This window comes from Manis pentadactyla, chromosome 5 (assembly GCF_030020395.1).
Source record: "Manis pentadactyla isolate mManPen7 chromosome 5, mManPen7.hap1, whole genome shotgun sequence".
NCBI lineage: Eukaryota > Metazoa > Chordata > Mammalia > Pholidota > Manidae > Manis > Manis pentadactyla.
The window spans coordinates 167,336,327-167,355,254 of NC_080023.1; the positions used below are offsets into that span (position 1 = coordinate 167,336,327).

An 18,928-nucleotide genomic window follows, 5' to 3' on the forward strand; every position below is an offset into this window, starting at 1 on the left:
AGCGTGCGCGGCAGGCGCTTCCGCAGAACGGAAGTGATGTAAATACATGCGCGGTGACGACGAGGAGATCGCGGAAAAGTAATGGCAGGGCTGAGCGCAGGCCTAGTTTCCGGAAGTGGCTGCTGCGGCAACATGTTTCAGGAATTGGGCTTAATCGGGACGATAGGCGAAGATGACGATGTGCCGGTGGAGTCCGAGTCTGACTCCGGAGACGAGGAGGAGGAGGTATGAGCCGATAGGGGTTCAGGAGCGCGGCGGTGGGCCGATTTCCCTGTTTCCTTTCCGCGTGATTCTTCAGGCCCCTGTCTGCAACTCCCAGCATCCCTGTCAGGCATGTTAAGTGTTCGTCGGAAGGGTTTCACCGGGGCCCCAAGATCGTCCTCAGTTGCTCGCCACTAGCTTTTCCTCATCTTCACACCTGTGGCCGTGGCATTCCGTGTCGCTTTGGAGAACTCAACACCCATTCACTGAACTGATATGTAATCCAGGCGCTGTGTAATAGAAATCCGGAGGTGAAGCCAGCCCTGGTTCCTGCTCAGGGAGCCACGGTTATGCATTCGTTCGTTAAGTCAGTATTTATTGAATACTTAATATGTGTTGCACTTAATTCTGAGCTTTCAGAGCATAGCAATGAACGAGATAGGTAAGGACACCACTCTCACGAAGCTTATATTGGGGTGGGGGGTTACAGACATTACGCAGTATGGCAGTTAAAAAAGAAACAGTGTCATGGAAAAGGTGCTACCCCTTCAAACATACAGCTCTGGTGTTTTCCCCTCAGCCAAGTAGGCCTTGGCTGCCTACTGACACCACCAATGGCCTCATCAAATTCAGCTTCTCTAAAGTTCAGTTCTGAACTCCCTCACCCTCCCAGCCTGCTCGGTTTCTACCCAGTAACCCTGGAATCATCTTTGACAGCTTCTTCCTCTACGCTCCCACTGTTCTGCAAGCTAGCTCAAGAATCTCTATCTTCTCCCTCTCTCTCCACCTAAAAACTCTCCCACTGTGGTCCAGGCCACTTCCATCTTGCTCCTGGCCACCTAAATCCTAACATACGTCCTCTCCAGCTCTGTCTCCTGCCCCCACTAATGTATTCTCCACTTAGCTACCAGAATGCAGTGGTCATTTCTTGAATGGAAAACCATCATAAAAAAGGATTGAAGCCAGTATGACAAATGACAATGCAAAACTGCAAGTATGGCATGCTATACAACTATGGATAGCTAAACTATGTACCTGAGAAATGATATGCAGTCATTACTAATAATAAAGTTTAGGGTGAGAGGTCTTTTGAAATCATTTAACTCAAGTTAAGAAAAAAAGAGCAGTATAATAAGGGCGGGGAAGAAGAAAGGGGGTATTATGATTAGCATGTATAATGTGGGGGGTGGGGGAAAGGGGAGGACTGTGTAACACAGAGAAGACAAGTAGTGAGTCTACAGCATCTTACTATGCTGATGGGCAGTGACTGTAACGGGGTTTGTCAGGGGGACTTGGTGAAGGGGAGAGCCTAGTAAACATAATGTTCTTCATGTAATTGTAGATTAATGATAACAAACAAACGAACAAAAAAGGAACAGTATAGCACTTTGTAGATCTCAGGGTATTTTCTCCTGTTTATCCTCCTGAAGCCATAGTTCAACCAGTCCTCCCTTTCCAATTTCCAAATATACGGGTTTTTAAAGTTATCTTTTTGTTAGTGTTCTAACTTAACTGAATTTTCATAAGAGAACAGAGTGTATAATATTGATTCTTTGAAACTTACTGAAGATTTGCTTAAAGGCCTATGACATCAGTTTTTGCAGCTATTCCATGTGTGCTCAGAAAGAATGCACACTCTATGTTTATTGGAATGAAGCTTATTAATTGTGCTATTCAGATTTTCTACAGACTTAGTCCTTTTTTGTCTGCTTGATCTGTCAGTTACTGAGAGAGGTGTGTGAAAATCTCCCATGACAATTTTAGATTGTTCAGTTTCTTCTTGTCATCTTGTCAACTTGTCTTGTATATTTCTCTTATGTGGTAACTTCATTTTCTAGTCCCATAGTCACCCTGCTTCTCCCTCTTCCCAGGGGCCCATTGTGCTGGGCAGAAAGCAGAAAGCCTTGCAGAAGAACCGCAGTGCTGATTTCAACCCTGACTTTGTTTTCACCGAGAGGGAGGGGATGTACGAAGGCAGCTGGGCCATGACTGACGTCATGAGCCAGCTCAAGAAGAAGGTGAGACCAACAGTCATAGGCTGTTCCAGGCTGTGCACTGTTAAGGTTAGGCAGTGGGTTTCACGACCTAACCCTGACCTCACTGCCTTTTGCCATTTGTTTACATTCAGCAGATAACTGGAACTCCTTTGGAAATAAATGATATAGTTTTGGATGGGGTGGGGAGGAATGGTCAGAAATAACTCATAGTCTTGGTTAAAATCAAAGTATAAAATGTTGCAAAATAGATTTATTGCAGCCTTTAGTTACGAATGCATTCATTGATCTACAGATGATATTTTAAAGTATCAGAAATATCTGATTTCCCTTATTAGGAAATGGTCCATGACAGCTTTTCCTGGAGAAGGGGATGGTAAACTCAGACCAACTTCAGTGTATATATTAAGAGAAACCCTTCTTGATTCTATAGACATTAAAATGTGAAAAAAAGGCTCAGCGGAACAATGATTTAGAAATATCTAACATGACATGTAAATTGCTTTAAAAAAATTGCTATGTTAAAATGGTCCCTTTTCTAGGTGCTCCTTCTTTGTTTTAAGTATTAGAAAGAAATTTTTGTTACATCAGTTTGTAAGAAACTACAGTCTATCAGGTACCCTTGGTTGTGGTGTTTTTGATAGCTAGACTGTGCCCCACAGATACTGTCATTCTCTGTCACTTGCCAGGTGATTTCACATGGCATCACTGTTTAGGGTCTCTGGTTCCCGCACAGCAGAGCCAAAGCTGCCACAAATGTCATTGTCATCTGCTTGTTTGCCACAATCCTGTGCTTTTTTTGAATCTGGTAAACAAGCTAGAAGATGCATCAAAATTATTTTCCAGGCCATGCACTTCAAAGAGAAATAGTACCTGTTTCAGAGCAATTTAATACAGACTCTGCTAGTCCTTGTGCTTATTCTGATTGAAATAAATCAGCATTGCCTTTTTAAGGTCATCTTAAGAGGATTTTGTGTGTGTGTGATTTGTTTTTTCCTTTTCAGTATTTTGTCAGACACTATCAGATAAATTTTCCGTTTTCAAATTAATTATGAAGTGTTTGTTCCCCTGCTCCATATTTTGATGAGCGTTCATTCCAGATTCATTTACTAAATACTACATTTGTTCCCAGCTCCTGGCATACAGACTCCTGTGTAATTAAAGACTTGGTTTTACAAAGCTGACAGTCTAGCAGGGTAGAAAAAATAAGCAACCAGTTGCACAGGTTTATTGTAGTTGTGGTGGACGTTACCACAGGGCAGGGTGATTTGAGCATGCATAATGGGGGCCTGCTATTACTTTATTGCTATTACTTATCTTCCTGAAGTTTTGGCAGTCTCCAGCATTACCTGAATTTGCTTATTTCAACATTGAATCAATAGGCTAAATTATGTCTGATTGGCAGGAGGAAGGGTTTTTCCAAGTAGCATTCAGATACAAATTTGACATCTTTTGGTGATTATATTCTGAGTAATAAACACATTCTAAAATGTGGATGTTCTTATTGGCTACAGGTAATTTAAAGTTTTTCCACAATTGAGCACTTATTTAATACATATTTTTGCTATGAATAATCTACAGATCAGTTAATCTATCCAAGGACAGACAAGCCTTTTCTATATGAACATTTGAGACCCTACCCTCAGGGGAACCTTGCTTTATTTCTTCCCCATACGTATAAATGTTTCTCATGTCTTTATTTTTATTTGCAGAGGGCAGCCACTACATTAGATGAGAAGATAGAGAAAGTGCGCAAGAAAAGGAAAACAGAGGTGAGAAAGCAAAGTGGTTTCTTCTTTTTGTAGTTAAGCCCTGAACCTTACTCAGCATGGCACCACCCTGTCCCTTTAAGCCTGGGCTGGAGTGGGGCTGGTGCAGGAAGGCTTCTCTGTGCGCCTGTTGTTCATTCACGGAGAAGCCACACAGCATTCAGCCCAGGCTGGAGAGCATAATGTTGCTCTTCATAGGGGCTGGGTTTCTTACAGTTTGTGGTTGCCTTGCTTCATTTACTTATTTTTCCCAGGATAAAGAAGCCAAGTTGGGGAAGTCAGAGAAGGACGAAGAAGCAAAGGAGGGCTTTGGATCTGAGGGGCAGGAAGACCCCAGAGGGAAAGACGAGGAAGGCCCAGAAGAGGAGGAATCGGAGACCGACTATTCATCGGCTGATGAGAACATCCTCACTCAAGCAGGTAGATGGTAGGGTGATGCTGTCAGAAACGGGGCCAGGAAATGGGGACATGTTCGCCCTTACTTTGTAGTATTCCGTGGGCCCTTTTACACAGTTCAGTTCAGTCTTCATGCTGAACTCCCTTTTTCTAGTTCTCTTTTCTTGGGATTTTGTTAGGGCTCCTGTCCTCTGCAGGCCGACTGTACTCTCCTCCTCATCTCCAGCCCCACACAGCTGCTGGCACCTCTCTGACTCAAACTAATTTGGGGTGAGAGCTCCCCCACGTCCCACCTCAGAAGGATCCAGCCATATAGCGGGTGTTCCATTAAACGTTTCTTGCAGAAATGAGAGCTGAGGCATTGTACTCGGGTGCAGTGGTTGAGAGCCTGGTCTCTGGAACTGCCTTCTGCTGCACGGTGTCCTCGTCTGTGCAGTGAGTCTAACGACAGGGGCTCCCTCAGGTCGTGGTGGATTCAGTGAGGTGCCCACATAGAACAGTCAGGGCACCGTCTGACAGACCAGAAACGCTCAGTGGCTCCGAGCCTGATTGTCGGCTATATTCTTCTCATAGATACGCTGAAAGTCAAGCAGCGGAAGAAGAAGAAGAAAGGACAGGTGAGCGTGGGCACGGAAACCTGGGTACAGCTTGTTTTTGCCACATCAAAGGATTTCAGGTCATCTCATTTTCTTGGGCCCTTTTTGCTGAACGGTCATTTTGCTTTTGACTTTGTGGTATAGGAAGCAGGAGGATTTTTTGAAGATGCGTCTCAGTATGATGAGAAACTCTCATTCCAGGACATGAACCTTTCCCGCCCTCTTCTCAAGGTAGTGGCTTCTTCTGGCAACCATGGGATTATTGCTCTCCCCCCCTAGCTGGGCTCTCTGCTGTAAATTTGGCTCTTTCCTCCCTAAACTCTGTCGTCCACACAGCTACCAGAGAACCCTCTTAAAAAGTTCCATCTTGGCCTATAAGGCTCTGTCCCTTCTGGTCCCCTGTGATGATGTCTCTTAGCATTAGTTCCCCTGCAGGCTCACCGGCCTCAAGCACACCGCAGCTGCTGTTCCCTCTGCTTGGGGTGCTCCTCGTGTCTTTCAGGGTTCTACTGGGTATTCCCTTGCTCAGTGACACCTTCGCTGACAACCCTACTGTAAATTGCATTCATCTCTTGCCCCCCTGCCCACCCAGCCCCTTGACTGCTCTAGTTTTCTCCATATGACATGTGTTTGTTTTCAGTCTTTTTCTACCAGATTGTAAGATTCCTGAGGGCAGGATTTTTATTTCTTTTGTTTACTGCTATATCCTCAGTGCTTAGAACAGGTCTCACATACAATAGGCACTCTATACATGTTTGTGGAATGGATGACAGGAAGGGATTGGAACAGTTACCACTTGTTTGGAAAATTGTGTGTTTGTTTCCAGCTGAGACCCCCCCACCTGCTCCTTTCTGACCCTGTCTTTTCTCTTCAGGCCATTACAGTCATGGGCTTCAAGCAGCCCACCCCGATCCAGAAGGCATGCATACCTGTGGGTCTGCTGGGGAAGGACATCTGTGCCTGTGCAGCCACTGGGACAGGTAAAAGGACAGGGACTTGCAGCTGGAGAGGGAGAGGAGGAGGCTGAAGGAGGATGTTCAGCTAGAACAAGAATCTAGGTTGACTTACGAAAAGGCCACTTTACTAAATACGCAAATATAAACTTGAATGCAATAACACTATTCTGTTTAGTAATTTCCCTTTTAAAAAAACTTAACATAGATTTTATTTAAATATTCTACTTTTAAAATATGGTTACATAATATTCTGTTACATGATTATTTTTACTGTATAATTAGCCATACTAATATGTAGTGTTCTGATGAACATCCGTTTTGTAAAATCTTCACTCCCATGATGGGGGCCTATCACAGCATCAGTAGGAGGTCACAGTTACAGAGATACCCTGATAAGATTAAGTAAAAGTGACCTTTACCAGACCTCCTAAAACGTGTGCCTGTGACTATCCTGTCAGGGTATCTCTGTGACCACGACCTCCTTTTGCTGCCAAGATAGGCCCCCCTGGAGGAGTAAAGATTTTCTAAAAAGGTGTTCATCAGGACATTATATATTAGTATAGTTAATTATACAGTGAACATAATCATATGACAATACTACGCAACCATTTTCTAAAAGTATAGAGTATTTTAAATAAGAAAATGTCTTTTTTGTTTTTATATCATTAGTCTATAATTACATGAGGAACATTATGTTTACTAGGTTCCCCCCTTCACCAAGTCCCCCCCACAACCCCCATGACAGTCACTGTCCATCAGCGTAGTAAGATACTGTAGAATCACTACTTGTCTTCTGTGTTGCACAGCCCTCCCTGTGCCCCCCACCGACATTATACATGCTAATCGTAAGGCCCCCTTTCTCCGACCCCCCCTTATCCCTCCCTTCCCACCCATCCTCCTCAGTCCCTTTCCCTTTGGTAACTGTTAGTCCATTCTTGGGTTCTGTGATTCTGCTGCTGTTTTGTTCCTTCAGTTTTTTCTTTGTTCTTATTCTCCACATATGAGTGAAATCATTTGATACTTGTCTTTCTCCGCCTGGCTTATTTCACTGAGCATAATACCCTCGAGCTCCATCCATGTTGTTGCAAATGGTAGGATTTTTCTTCTTATGGCTGAATAATATTCCATTGTGTATATGTACCACATCTTCTTTATCCATTCATCTACTGATGGACACTTAGGTTGCTTCCATTTCTTGGCTATTGTAAATAGTGCTGCAATAAACATAGGGGTGCATCTGTCTAGAAAATGTCATTTTAAAAAGGTAAGTTACTAAGCAGTATAAAGTGTTATTGCATTAAATTTCCATTTTCATATTTCTGTCCATTAAAAAAAGTTAGGATATAAAGATACCATTATGTTAATGTTTATCTCTGGTTGGCTGAATTATGGGTGATTTTTATTCTTTGTATATCACAGATTTTTTACATTGACCATGTGGCTTAAAAACAAAAAGGTTTATGAAAAGTAAGTTGCTTCATTTCCCCCGAGCAGACGTATAGCTTGTGTGTGCAGGTGAAAACCTGAACTGTGAAGGGACTGAAGCTCTCGTCACGGCTTTCCTGCTGCCTTTCCTCCAGGTAAAACGGCTGCCTTTGCCCTGCCCGTCTTGGAACGTCTGATCTACAAACCCCGCCAGGCGCCAGTAACACGTGTGCTGGTGCTGGTTCCCACCCGAGAACTGGGCATTCAGGTGCACGCCGTCACCAAGCAGCTGGCCCAGTTCTGCAGCATCACCACCTGCCTGGCTGTGGGTGAGTGTGGCCCAGGGCTGCTGCCCCTGCGAGACTCTGAGGTGGGGAGGGTGGACGTCCCCACTGTCTGATGATGACAGGTGCCAGAAATGCCTTTATATGATTGAACCCTTTTAAAAACGAGGTGATGTCTTTTTAAAGTGGATAGTGGATGGGAGGGGAGAGGGTTTGATTGAGACTTAACCAGCCTTGAAAAATGAAACATAAAAATGATGGAAAAAAATTTTCTCTTGGTAACGAACAAATTTAAGGTATCATTTTTGCCTCTCAAGAATAATGAATCAAATATTTGGGGCAGAATTTTTCTGATGATGGTATGTGCTATTGTTATCTAACCTCATGTTGCCCTCCTTATGCAATGGTAAGTCAAAGGTGTTACAGAAAGACATTGATTTTTGGGGGAGCTTCATCTCTTTGGAAGTGCCTTTGTGTCACTGCTTTTTTTGATTTTCCTGCTTAGCACAACTGTAATGAAATAATGTTTCTCCCAGTGTCTTGTAAAATCCATGTGAGCAGGGCCTCTGTCTGTCTTGTTCTCTGCTGTTTCCTCCGCATCAGGCTTCAGACGTGGTGGTGGCAGGGCTCAGTCAGTACTAGTGAAAGACTGAATGGGCCCCCTGGTGGGGCTCTTCTCTCTGCAGGAGGCCTTGATGTGAAGTCTCAGGAAGCAGCTCTTCGGGCAGCGCCTGACGTCCTCATCGCCACCCCAGGCCGGCTCATTGACCACCTCCACAACTGCCCTTCCTTCCACTTGAGCAGCATTGAAGTGCTCATCCTGGATGAGGCCGACAGGTATATCGGAGATGGTGGGTCCCCAGGCATTCTAGGTCTCAAGGGCCACACCCCCAGACGGGAACCTGCCCCCCTGCGTTATTTTATATGACTCTGCCATCGCCATTGTTGTATGATACCAATTCAGCTGCTCACATTGAGCTTCTGTTCATCCTTAGCCAGGATTATCTTGCTTGCTTTCTGTAATGTGGTGGTTAAGGGGAAAAGTATGTCAAATTCTGGCTCTGCCACCTCCTGAAATTTAGATATGTCATTTAGATTTTCGAGCAAACCATTTCCTATTTACAAGTGGGGGATAAGAATGATACCCACCTCACGGTGTTGAGGATACAAGGAGCAACATGAAGAGAGTGCCAGTGCATAGTAAGGATTCAGCAGCCTCTGATGGGGCCCCCCCTCTCTCCTTTCCTTCTTCCTTCCTTTTTCCTTCCCTCCTCCTCTCTCTTCCTTTCTCACATATGTCCCATCGGCTTACCTCTTTCCTTCATGACTCAACAGAATGAACTTTTAATGCACTGGACTAAGAATAGAGGTGGGGGTGGGGGAAAGAGGTCACAGATAACCCCAAAGCCTGTTCAAGTTTACTGTCCAATTGAAGTGTCTCCACCATAAGCAGCCCCTTAAGCAAGCTCTGATTCCATACACCCCTCCCCGTCTCGTCCCAGCTCAGTGCATGGCCCCTCCATCCTTGCAGTTGTTCAGGCCTAAATCCTTAGTGTCATTCCTGTCTTCTTGTTTTCACAGCCACAGGGCACCTTGGTGAACCCTGCTGCATGCCCCCACCTTGGGGCTGCTGCACTTGGCATTCCCTCCCTGGGGAACGACCACTTGAACTCCTCAGCTTCTGCTCCAGTTGTTACTTCTCTGAGGGCCTTTGCGGCCACACTCTGTAACAGTTCCTGCCCTCCTCCTTCCGCCCCTCCCTCCCTGCCTTGCATCCTCCAAGGTGCTGTGCCTCTCTGACCTTTTAAACTGGTGGGTGGTTGTGTCCCTCCTAGGGGACAGCCCTGGAACGTCAAGTTCATGAAGGGCTGGCTTTGTGGTGCTTGCTCCTGGATGCCCAGTGCCCAGAGGTGTGTCCTTTATCTAGGGATGCTCCATTCAGTATTTGCTGAATATCTGATCGACTCTCCCAGAGCAAATGACTGTTCCTGAGACCTGAAGGGTAAAGGAGGTCTCTCTAAGCCATGGAAACATAATCTGATTTAAGTTTTAAAGGGGAGGGGAATTAAATTCTTCAAAAATGCCAATGTCTCAGAAGACCAGGAAAGGCTTCTGATCAAGGAGACATGATAATTGAATGTGGCACCTGATACTCAACTTGAGCCTAACTAGATGGAAAAATACTGTAAAGGATTGGGTTAGTTGAAATAACTAGAGTCGAAATACTCTCACAGATTAATGTATCTACAAAGAGAAAGGGGTTCCTTTACAGTGGAGAGAACTGGCAGACACCACCTTTATCTGAGTGATCAAGCTCGCTTAGCGGCACTGGAACAAACTGTCAGTGTGCGTCTCCGGTGGGTGAGAGCGAAGCACATGCCCGCCCATACCCTGACACTCTGCCAGCAGTGATCTACCGACTCCAGCCCCTGGGGAATAATTTGACAGATACAGATTGCGAGAAAGCATGAGGGGACTCTTCTAGATTAATAGAGATAAAAGGGACATGACAACCAAATTCAGTGCCAGAACTTTGGTTCCAGGACCGAAAGAATTAAAAGACACCTCTAAAATGACATTTTTGGGACAGTTAAGGGAAATTTGAATGTGGCCTATACTTTAGATATTATTCAAACTCTTAAATTTCTTGGCTGTGATGACAACACTGTGGTTATATAGAAGGTTATTGTTCTTAGGGAATGTATGCTGAAATATTTAGGGATGTCATGATAATTTGCATCTTACTTGCATATAGTTAAGCAAAAAAAAGACAAGGCAAATGTGGCCAAATAATAATTTTTGGTGACTCTTGATGAAAAGACAAAGTGGCCAAATAATAATTTTTGGTGACTCGTGGTGAAAAGACAAAATAACAATATTAATACTAATCAGTAAATAAATGAGCCTGAAACATAAAAGAGTTACAACATCAAAACATCAGCCTGTGTGGCATTTTCTGTTCCTCACTGACAGATGTGAGCTCAGTCTATGTTTTTTGATTCCTTCCCCTCCCTCCTTGCCAGGATGCTGGATGAGTACTTTGAGGAGCAGATGAAGGAGATTATCCGAATGTGTTCCCACCACCGCCAGACCATGCTCTTCTCAGCCACGATGACGGATGAGGTGGGCTGCAGGAATTCTCCTTGGGGAGGGCAGGAGGGGCAGAGCAGAGGACCCAGGCTGGGCTGGACAGGGTGCTAGGCTTGCCTCCCTCCCTGCCTCCTGGCAGGCCAGTGAGCACCCTGTCTTTGTGCCTGGCAGGTAAAAGATCTGGCTTCTGTCTCTTTGAAGAATCCCATCCGGATATTTGTGAACAGCAACACAGACGTGGCCCCCTTCCTGCGGCAGGAGTTCATCCGGATTCGGCCGAATCGGGAAGGGGACCGGGAAGCCATTGTGGCAGGTGAAAGCCCAGGGTGGGGCAGGCAGGGGTTGCTCACCTCCCTTGGCCAGGTGGATGCCACCCTGCAGCCTTGGGTTTGGCCCTGTGCCTCCGCCAGCCGTCTCCCCTGATGTGGTGCATGATACTGCTGTCCGTTTGCTCCATCACTTCGCCACAGTCCTTCCTCCATTTTATCACCTCACGTCCCTCCCACACCAGGCCTCTTTCAGTCCTGCTGAAAACTCCAGCCCCTTTCCCCCAGCTGCTCCTCCGCCCTCTGCCCAGGCACTACTGTCTGTTGCCTGAATTCCTGAAGCAGCACCAGCCCCTTACGGGCTGGCCTGCTTCTGCTTCTGTCCCTTGGAGATCTGTTCTCCACACTGCACATCAGTTATAATGCAGTATTTGCTTCTATTATTTCTCTGTTTAAAACCCTCTGGTGTCTTCCATTGTTCTTGGACTAAAATCCACACTCCCTAGTGAGTCCCATGGGACCCTCTGGGACCTGGCCCCCCGTCCACTGGAGTCCCAGGTTTGGTGCCCTTGCTCATGGCCCTGCAGCCACACTCAACTGCTTCCACTTTCTCAACCCACCAAGCTTGTCCTGCCTCAGCCTTTTCATTTGTTCTTTCGTCTGCCTGGAATCTTCCTCCCATAACTTCTTGATGAGCCCGCCTTGTCATTCGGTTTACTTTCACCTCTTGAGAGAATCCAGCCCCAAAGCTGCCTGCTCATCCTCGCTTCACTCTCACAGTGTTTATCACTGTTGGGAACCAGGAATCGGCTTCTGTCTCCACCTTGGAATATGAGCTCCACAAGCAGGGACCTTGCCTGTCTACCCCGTGCGAGGCACGGTGGCCACCTTGCAGGCAAGGAGGGAGTACGTGTCAGAGGCAGCTGCCAGCTCGTTCTTCTCTCCCTGCCAGCTCTGTTGACAAGAACCTTCACTGACCACGTGATGCTGTTCACCCAGACCAAGAAGCAGGCCCACCGCATGCACATTCTCCTGGGGCTCATGGGGCTGCAGGTGGGTGAGCTCCATGGCAACTTGTCACAGACACAGCGGCTGGAGGCCCTCCGGTAAAGTATGGGGGGCTGAGGCCCCCACCTAGCCTCCAGAGAGGGCTCTCCTCATTCAAAAGGGAAAATACCATCCGGAGGTTATGTTAGAGCAACAGCAGGGGATGCAGAGAGCGCAACTCCCCACTTTACACACTTTAGTCTGACCACTAGATACACTGAGAACTCTAGTCTCACAGAAGATGACACTCACACCCCAGGACTTGAGTGGGGCTGCTGAATGGAGCCACAGCAGGAAATTTGGACATTGGAAGACCCAACACATGTTCTGTTCTCTACAGCTTTTCCAGAGCAGTGGACATAACCTGGGTTGGTAGAATGAGATGTGGAATCAAAGCCAGCTGTCATTTCTTGAGTATTTACTTCTCCAGGCCCTGTGCTTTTCCATGTGATTTCTTGCTTAATTCTCCAGAATGAGTCAACCTGTTAGACCAGGAGGAATCCTTTAGAACTCTCCACCTATCCCTATTTAATAAAAGCAGCTGAGGTGTTTTTTGTTTTTTTCTAAGATATCACTGATATACAATCTTACGAAGGTTTCACATGAGCAACATTGTGGTTTCAACATTCACCCATATTATCATGTTACCCACCCCCCACCCCCACTGCAGTAGATGTCCATCAGCGTAGTAAGATGCTATAGAGTCACTACTTCCCTGTGACACCCCCATTATGTGTGTTAATCATAATGCCCTTTAATCCTCTTCTCTCCCCCTTCCCTTTGGTAGCTGCTAGTGCTGAGAGTTTTTTTTTAAAGAAAGGCTGTTCTGAATGCTGGGGTATTTGCATATGCTGTACCTGTAGTCTAGCTTTGTGGTTCTCAAACTTTCATATTTATGCAAATTGCTGCTTAAGGTGGTATATACACAACACTACATTTGCTCTAAGTTATGGGATAATTAAGGGGATATGTAAGTGTCGGATGGTCCCACTATGATAGTCTGTGTGCTGCGGTTTGACTGCAAATGCTATGGAGCATTACTGGGGTTGGTATGCACATGAACATCTGTTTGTGGCTATTTCCAGGCGCTTTAAGGATGAACAAATTGACATCCTTGTGGCCACAGATGTGGCAGCCCGTGGACTTGACATTGAGGGCGTTAAAACGGTGAGCAGCCCCCAACTTCCTTGAATTTTTGGTGGGAATCTTTTTGCCTCCTTGTGTCCGCCTCTGCCACAACTCCCAGTTCTGACTGATACTTAACTTTGGTGTCCTTCCAGGTAATCAACTTCACGATGCCCAACACTATTAAGCATTACGTCCACCGGGTAGGGCGAACAGCACGTGCTGGCAGGGCTGGGCGCTCAGTGTCTCTGGTGGGAGAAGAGGAGAGGAAGATGCTAAAGGAGATTGTAAAGGCCGCCAAGGCCCCTGTGAAGGCCCGGATACTTCCCCAAGGTGAGCAGGCACCCCTGCAGCTACTCAGGGTGATTGGGTGAGTGGGGCAGGTCTAGATGAGATCCAGTGCCAAGGGCAGAAGGTAATGGATGAGAACAGGTCAGGAGCCAGATTTGAATGCCAGCTCTGCCTCTTCCTTGCTGAGGGCTCCTGGGCAGGTCTGTCTCACCTTGCCTCCTGGACTTTCATCTCTGTATGAAAGGGAGTAATGATGGACTTACACCCCAAGTGCCCCACTCATAGGTATTTTCCACCCTTTTGAAAGAGAAGACCTTTGGGGCAAAATCCCTACTAATCACCCTGATTCCACTAAGTAAGGGCAGAACAGGGGAAGAGATCAGTACTCATTCCCTTTGGATATGTTTCATTCTTTTTGTTCTTCTCATGCATAGGGGTCATATTAAAGCACATCCTTTTTAAAAATTTGTTTTAAGGTTACAAAAATATATATTCAGGTTTAGAAATAACTAAATTAAATAAGAGCAGAAATGTAGGCAAAAGAGCTCACCACTGTTAGCATTTAGGTGCATATCTTTGCAGACTTTTTTCCATTCACACATGTCTTTTTTCTTCAATTTTTTTCATTTTCATTTAATTCATTCAGTCATCAATTACTGAGTACTACTGTGTGCCTGGGGCTATTTATTCTGTGCTACATATTGGATACAACAGGAAACAAAACAGCTGATTCTGTGGTGGGAAAAAGACAATAAATTCATAGGAGATGTGATTGAGAGACAGGAGGAGAGGTGGCTACTTTAGTGAAGCTGTTCAGGAAAGGCCTCTGAATAGATGTCATTTCAGCTGAGTTGATTAGAATGAGGTGGCCATAAGTGGTCTGGGGACAGTGTGCCAAGCAGAGAAAACCAGGGCAAAGCCTCTGGGGCAGGGACAAACTTGGTGTGTGAGTTAAAGAGAAGAGGACCCAGGGAAGGGTAAGCAAGGTGGAGACAGAAGGTCAGAGAGGTAGACAGAGGCCACACTTAATCAGGAGGCCTTTGTGGAGGTGGGTGAGGAGAAAAGTCACACAGAAAAAAGCTCCAAATTTTTTGTGTCAGTAAATACACATCTGCAATTATTCTCATTAACTATACAGTATCCATCATCATTTAAAAATCTTTCTTGTTCTCTTCCTTCAAGATGTCATCCTCAAATTCCGGGACAAGATTGAGACCATGGAGAAAGATGTGTATGCAGTCCTGCAACTAGAGGCTGAGGAAAAAGAGATGCAACAGTCGGAAGCCCAGGTGAGGCCGTGAGGAGGGCCCTGGTCACTATGTTGCTCAGTAAGCAGACTGCACCAGCCCCTGCTGGTTCTGCCCTTCCAGAATGCTGTGTCTGCCAAACAAATCATAACAGAGTCCCAGGCTTGGAAGCAGTGGCTTCCTGCATCTGTCATGTTCTCTGTTATCAGATGTAGATTTCACGGCAGACACCCTTTTGCTGTCCCCCCACAGATCAACACAGCAAAGCGGCTCCTGGAAAAGGGGAAGGAGGCACCTAATGAACCTGAGAGGAGCTGGTTCCAGACCAAAGAAGAGAGGAAGAAGGAGAAAAGTATGTCCTGGGAGTTCATCAAAAAGCTAAACAGAGAATTACTGTAGGACCCAGCAATTCCATTCCTAGGTCTATGCCCAAAAGAATTGAAAATGGACTCAAACATATTTGCCAGCAGTCCTTGAAGCATTATTCACAATAGCCAAAGAATTAGAAACAACTGTGTCCATCAATAGATGAACAAATACACAGCACAAAATGGGGTGTGAGTAAACGATGGGATACTATTCAGCCATGATGAAGTTCTGACACAGGCTGCAAAGATGAACTTTAAAAACATGCTGAGTGAAATAATCCAGACACAAAGATAAATACTTATGATTCTGTTTATGTGAGGTACCTAGATAGGCAAAGGCTTTTAATATTATTATGATATCATTGATATACAATCTTATGAAGGTTTCACATGAACAACATTGTGGTTTCAACATTCACCCATATTATCAAGTGATAGGCAAATTCTTACAGAGAAAGTAGAATTGGGATTACCAGAGTTGGGGGGAGGGAGCCCCCGTTAATAAATGGTTGTAAGAGCTTCTGTTTGGGATAATGAAAGTTTTAGAAACAGATAATGGTGATGGTTGTACAATGTTGTGAATATAATTAATGCTACTGAATTATACACTTAAGAATGGGTAAAATGGCAAATTTTTTGTTAAATTAATTTTGCCACAGTTTAAAAAAGTTAACTTAGGAAGATAGTTAACATAAATTCCTTTCCTCTTGCCCTAATCCCCCAGCTCCCCACTTTTTTTTTTTTTTTTAACACAAATGAATTCACTTATTTCTACACCTTGCTTTTTTCAATTAATTTTATGGCTTGGGTATCATTTTATATAGGTGCACATGTAGCCACCTTTTTTTTCCTAATTGGTCGCATGGTCTTCCATCATATGGGTAGATTGTAATTTATTTAATTTGTCCCCATTAAAGGACATTGAGGTCATTTAAAATGTTTTGCTGTTGTAAACAAGTTGATGCACCTGTTTAGATACAGGTGCCCTTTAACAATTAAGAAAGTAGATTTGATTTGTAGGATAAATTCCTGAAAGTAGAACTGTAGGTTAGAGGGTATATATATTTATTATTTTGTTAGGGATTGCAAGATTACCCTCTGACTAGACTGTACTAGCAATTTAAAAAAAACTGCTTATGTTTGATGGAACAAAAAATTAGAATCTATGAATGTTAAATTCCTGTGTTAAAAACAGAAATGACTACTGTGGGAAGGTGTGGGGGGTTGTTGAAGTGAACTAAATCTTCAGCTTTCATAACAGGAGATAGGTAATGAATCTCTCAAGTGGACTGAGAAATAGTAGAACAAGTATGTTATTTCGTAAAAAAGATAACCACTAGTAGAGGAGGTGATTGCTGTTTTCTCATTTTAAGCCCTTAAGTACCAGTTTAAAACATGTGCACTTATTTTAAGTTTGAAAAAAGTTACAGAACAGTACCTGAAATCTAATGCTCCCTTCTCATCCCAGTTGCCAAGGCTCTGCAGGAGTTTGACTTGGCCTTAAGAGGAAAGAAGAAAAGGAAGAAGTTTATGAAGGATGCCAAGAAAAAGGGGGAGATGACAGTGAGTGGCCATCCCTTTGGACTTGGGTCAGGGCTGCCTGGTCTGGCCCATACTCACACATCATCCTCTCCAGGCAGAGGAGAGGTCCCAGTTTGAAATCCTCAAGGCACAGATGTTTGCTGAGCGGCTGGCCAAGAGGAATCGCAGAGCCAAGCGGGCCCGAGCAATGCCCGAGGAGGAGCCAGTGAGAGGCCCTGGTAGGCACATGGGGAGCCTGTAGGACCTGGCTCCTGGTAGGAAGGTTCTGTCTGAAACCTGCTTGGGGCAGGGAGAAAACTGGAAGGACAATGATAAGAGCCCACATTTTCTGAGTAATGAGTTAGTACCAGTGTGTACAGCTGTCCTGTTGGCTCCAAATGGTGAAATGACCCTGTAGTTGGTGGAGAAAGCTAGGATTTGAACCCAGGCCTTTCCGTCTCTGGAGCCTAAGCCCTTACCAGCTGCTACTTGGAGGAGTGGGGCAGGGTAGAAGGAAGTGAAGATGATCTTTGGCCCTTTTCACATGTAAGTGGTCTGTTTCACTTTTGGATTCTGCAGTCATCCTTTAGTGTGGTTCTTTACACCTGGTACTACTACTGATTCCTCAACCCTTTTCTGCTGGAATCTGAGGTCTCCCCTCCATGTCAATTAAATCATCGGGCCAGAGCACCCACTGAACTTGGAACCATTAACCTGAGCCTGAGGATTGAGGAGCTTGATGGTTACAAAGGTATGTTTAACCCATTCTTTCTGTGCACAGCCAAGAAGCAAAAGCAGGTGAAGAAATCTGTATTTGATGAAGAACTCACCAACACAAGCAAGAAGGCCCTCAAACAGTATCGAGCTGGGTAGGGTTTTAACTCATCACAGAACTTTTGGTATTTTAATGAAAGCTATGAATATTTTCTCCCTTCTTCCCCACTGCAGCTTTATAATATATAATGTCAAGGGCTCCTGTCTGCCTCCCTCCCCTCCCCAGTCCATGATCCCAGGATGAGAACTAGATAAGTGCTAAGGCCCCCTGCATGGGAGGTGAAGTGGCACATCTTTGGTTCAGAAATAGAGCTTTCCCTCAGGAGAGTGATAGAACTCCAAACAAAAGATCCTGTTTGCTCTTGGGAATGTGTCCCCTCAAGGCTGGCCGGAGTTGGGAAGGAGCTAGACTGAGTTTCCCAAGTAGTTTTATACGTACATGAGAGGGGCCCCTTGCGGTCTTGTTCTGAAGTTGGGCCCTGACTTCCACAAACCCGTATCATCTGGTGGAAACACAGGCCTAAAGCCTCAGGCCCCGAAGCAATGCATCTGTGATGGCAGCTGCTGTGTGGGAACTGGGTTGTGGGTGGGAGCTGGGTTGCGGGTGAGCTGTCACCCATTTGTCAGCTTGCCCTTTGGGCATCTCGTCTTCTCTTACAGCCCCTCCTTTGAAGAAAGGAAACAGTTGGGCTTGCCCCACCAGAGACGAGGAGGAAACTTTAAATCTAAATCCAGGTAATGTTTCTATTTTGAAGGGCCAGATCGACTGTTTGGGATTGGAGAGGAAACCTTTTATTGGAAACGAGCTCTTTTATTGGAAACGAAAGGTTGGTCTTTACGCTGCTGGTTTTCTTAATAGGCACAAGAGGAGGAAGTAGCAGTGGTGATGCAAGTTCGTGGGGCGACCCTTGGGTCCTTTCCTTGTATGAAGTCATCTTGGCCTGATCTGTCTTTTCTTCATTCATAAAAAAATTCTGTAAAACTTAAGTCTGTGTCATTTGTCCATTAAAGAAAAACAGTTGGGGGTGGGAGTGGGGGTAGTGAGTAGAGCGGCTTCCCAAGCACCTCCATTGGTCAGCCAAGTGTCCCTCTTGCTGATAAGCTCTCCCATGAAGAATGTACCAAATGGAACTATTTTGTGGAAGGGGAAAGAAACCAATCTCATTGTATTATTTTATTCCTGTCTCTTCCCGTCAATAGCACACACACAGTCTACCCTCGAGTCTGCCCACTTGGCACGGCCACATATACTTGGAATGCACCTTTATGCTTGTAGAGGAACTGGATGTGGAGTGAGGAGATTGTTACGTGTTCTCTTCTGTTGGTATTACAGAATATTTGTAGAGTACCAACTGTTTACTAAAAATTGTGTTCTGAGCATGGTCTTGTTCAGTTCACTACTCCTGTGAGGCAGGGACTGGTAGCCCCATTTGGCATATAAACAAAGGCTTGGCAAGGTGGAGTAACTTTCCAGTTAGTTGGAAATTCAGGTTTTGAAACCAAGAGATACCTGAACCCATACAGATCCCTGACTATTCTGTGGAAATGCTACCTGAGAAATGGGAGCTCAAACGTAAC

At 45.2% G+C, this 18,928-nt stretch overlaps 1 protein-coding gene across 2 annotated transcripts; it reads left to right on the forward strand.

The window, feature by feature from the left end:
• Window positions 1–42: 42 nt before the first annotated feature.
• Window positions 43–18,337, forward strand: DDX27 (DEAD-box helicase 27). Of its 2 annotated transcripts, XM_036902026.2 has the most exons (21): window positions 44–225; window positions 2,073–2,219; window positions 3,908–3,967; window positions 4,219–4,384; window positions 4,934–4,977; window positions 5,101–5,187; window positions 5,831–5,936; window positions 7,493–7,666; window positions 8,308–8,458; window positions 10,645–10,744; window positions 10,883–11,024; window positions 11,930–12,083; window positions 13,110–13,191; window positions 13,305–13,482; window positions 14,623–14,729; window positions 14,940–15,039; window positions 16,524–16,618; window positions 16,692–16,815; window positions 17,358–17,445; window positions 18,011–18,085; window positions 18,210–18,337. In XM_036902026.2, the coding sequence occupies exons 1-21, from the start codon at window positions 82–84 to the stop codon at window positions 18,226–18,228; spliced, it is 2,343 nt and encodes a 780-aa protein (XP_036757921.1). In that variant the 5' UTR covers window positions 44–81; the 3' UTR covers window positions 18,229–18,337. The 2 variants fall into 2 exon arrangements, 1 of the variants encoding a protein (XP_036757921.1); XR_008997998.1 differs by lacking the exon at window positions 16,692–16,815 and having other exon boundaries at window positions 43–225.
• The last annotated feature ends 591 nt before the right edge of the window (window positions 18,338–18,928 follow it).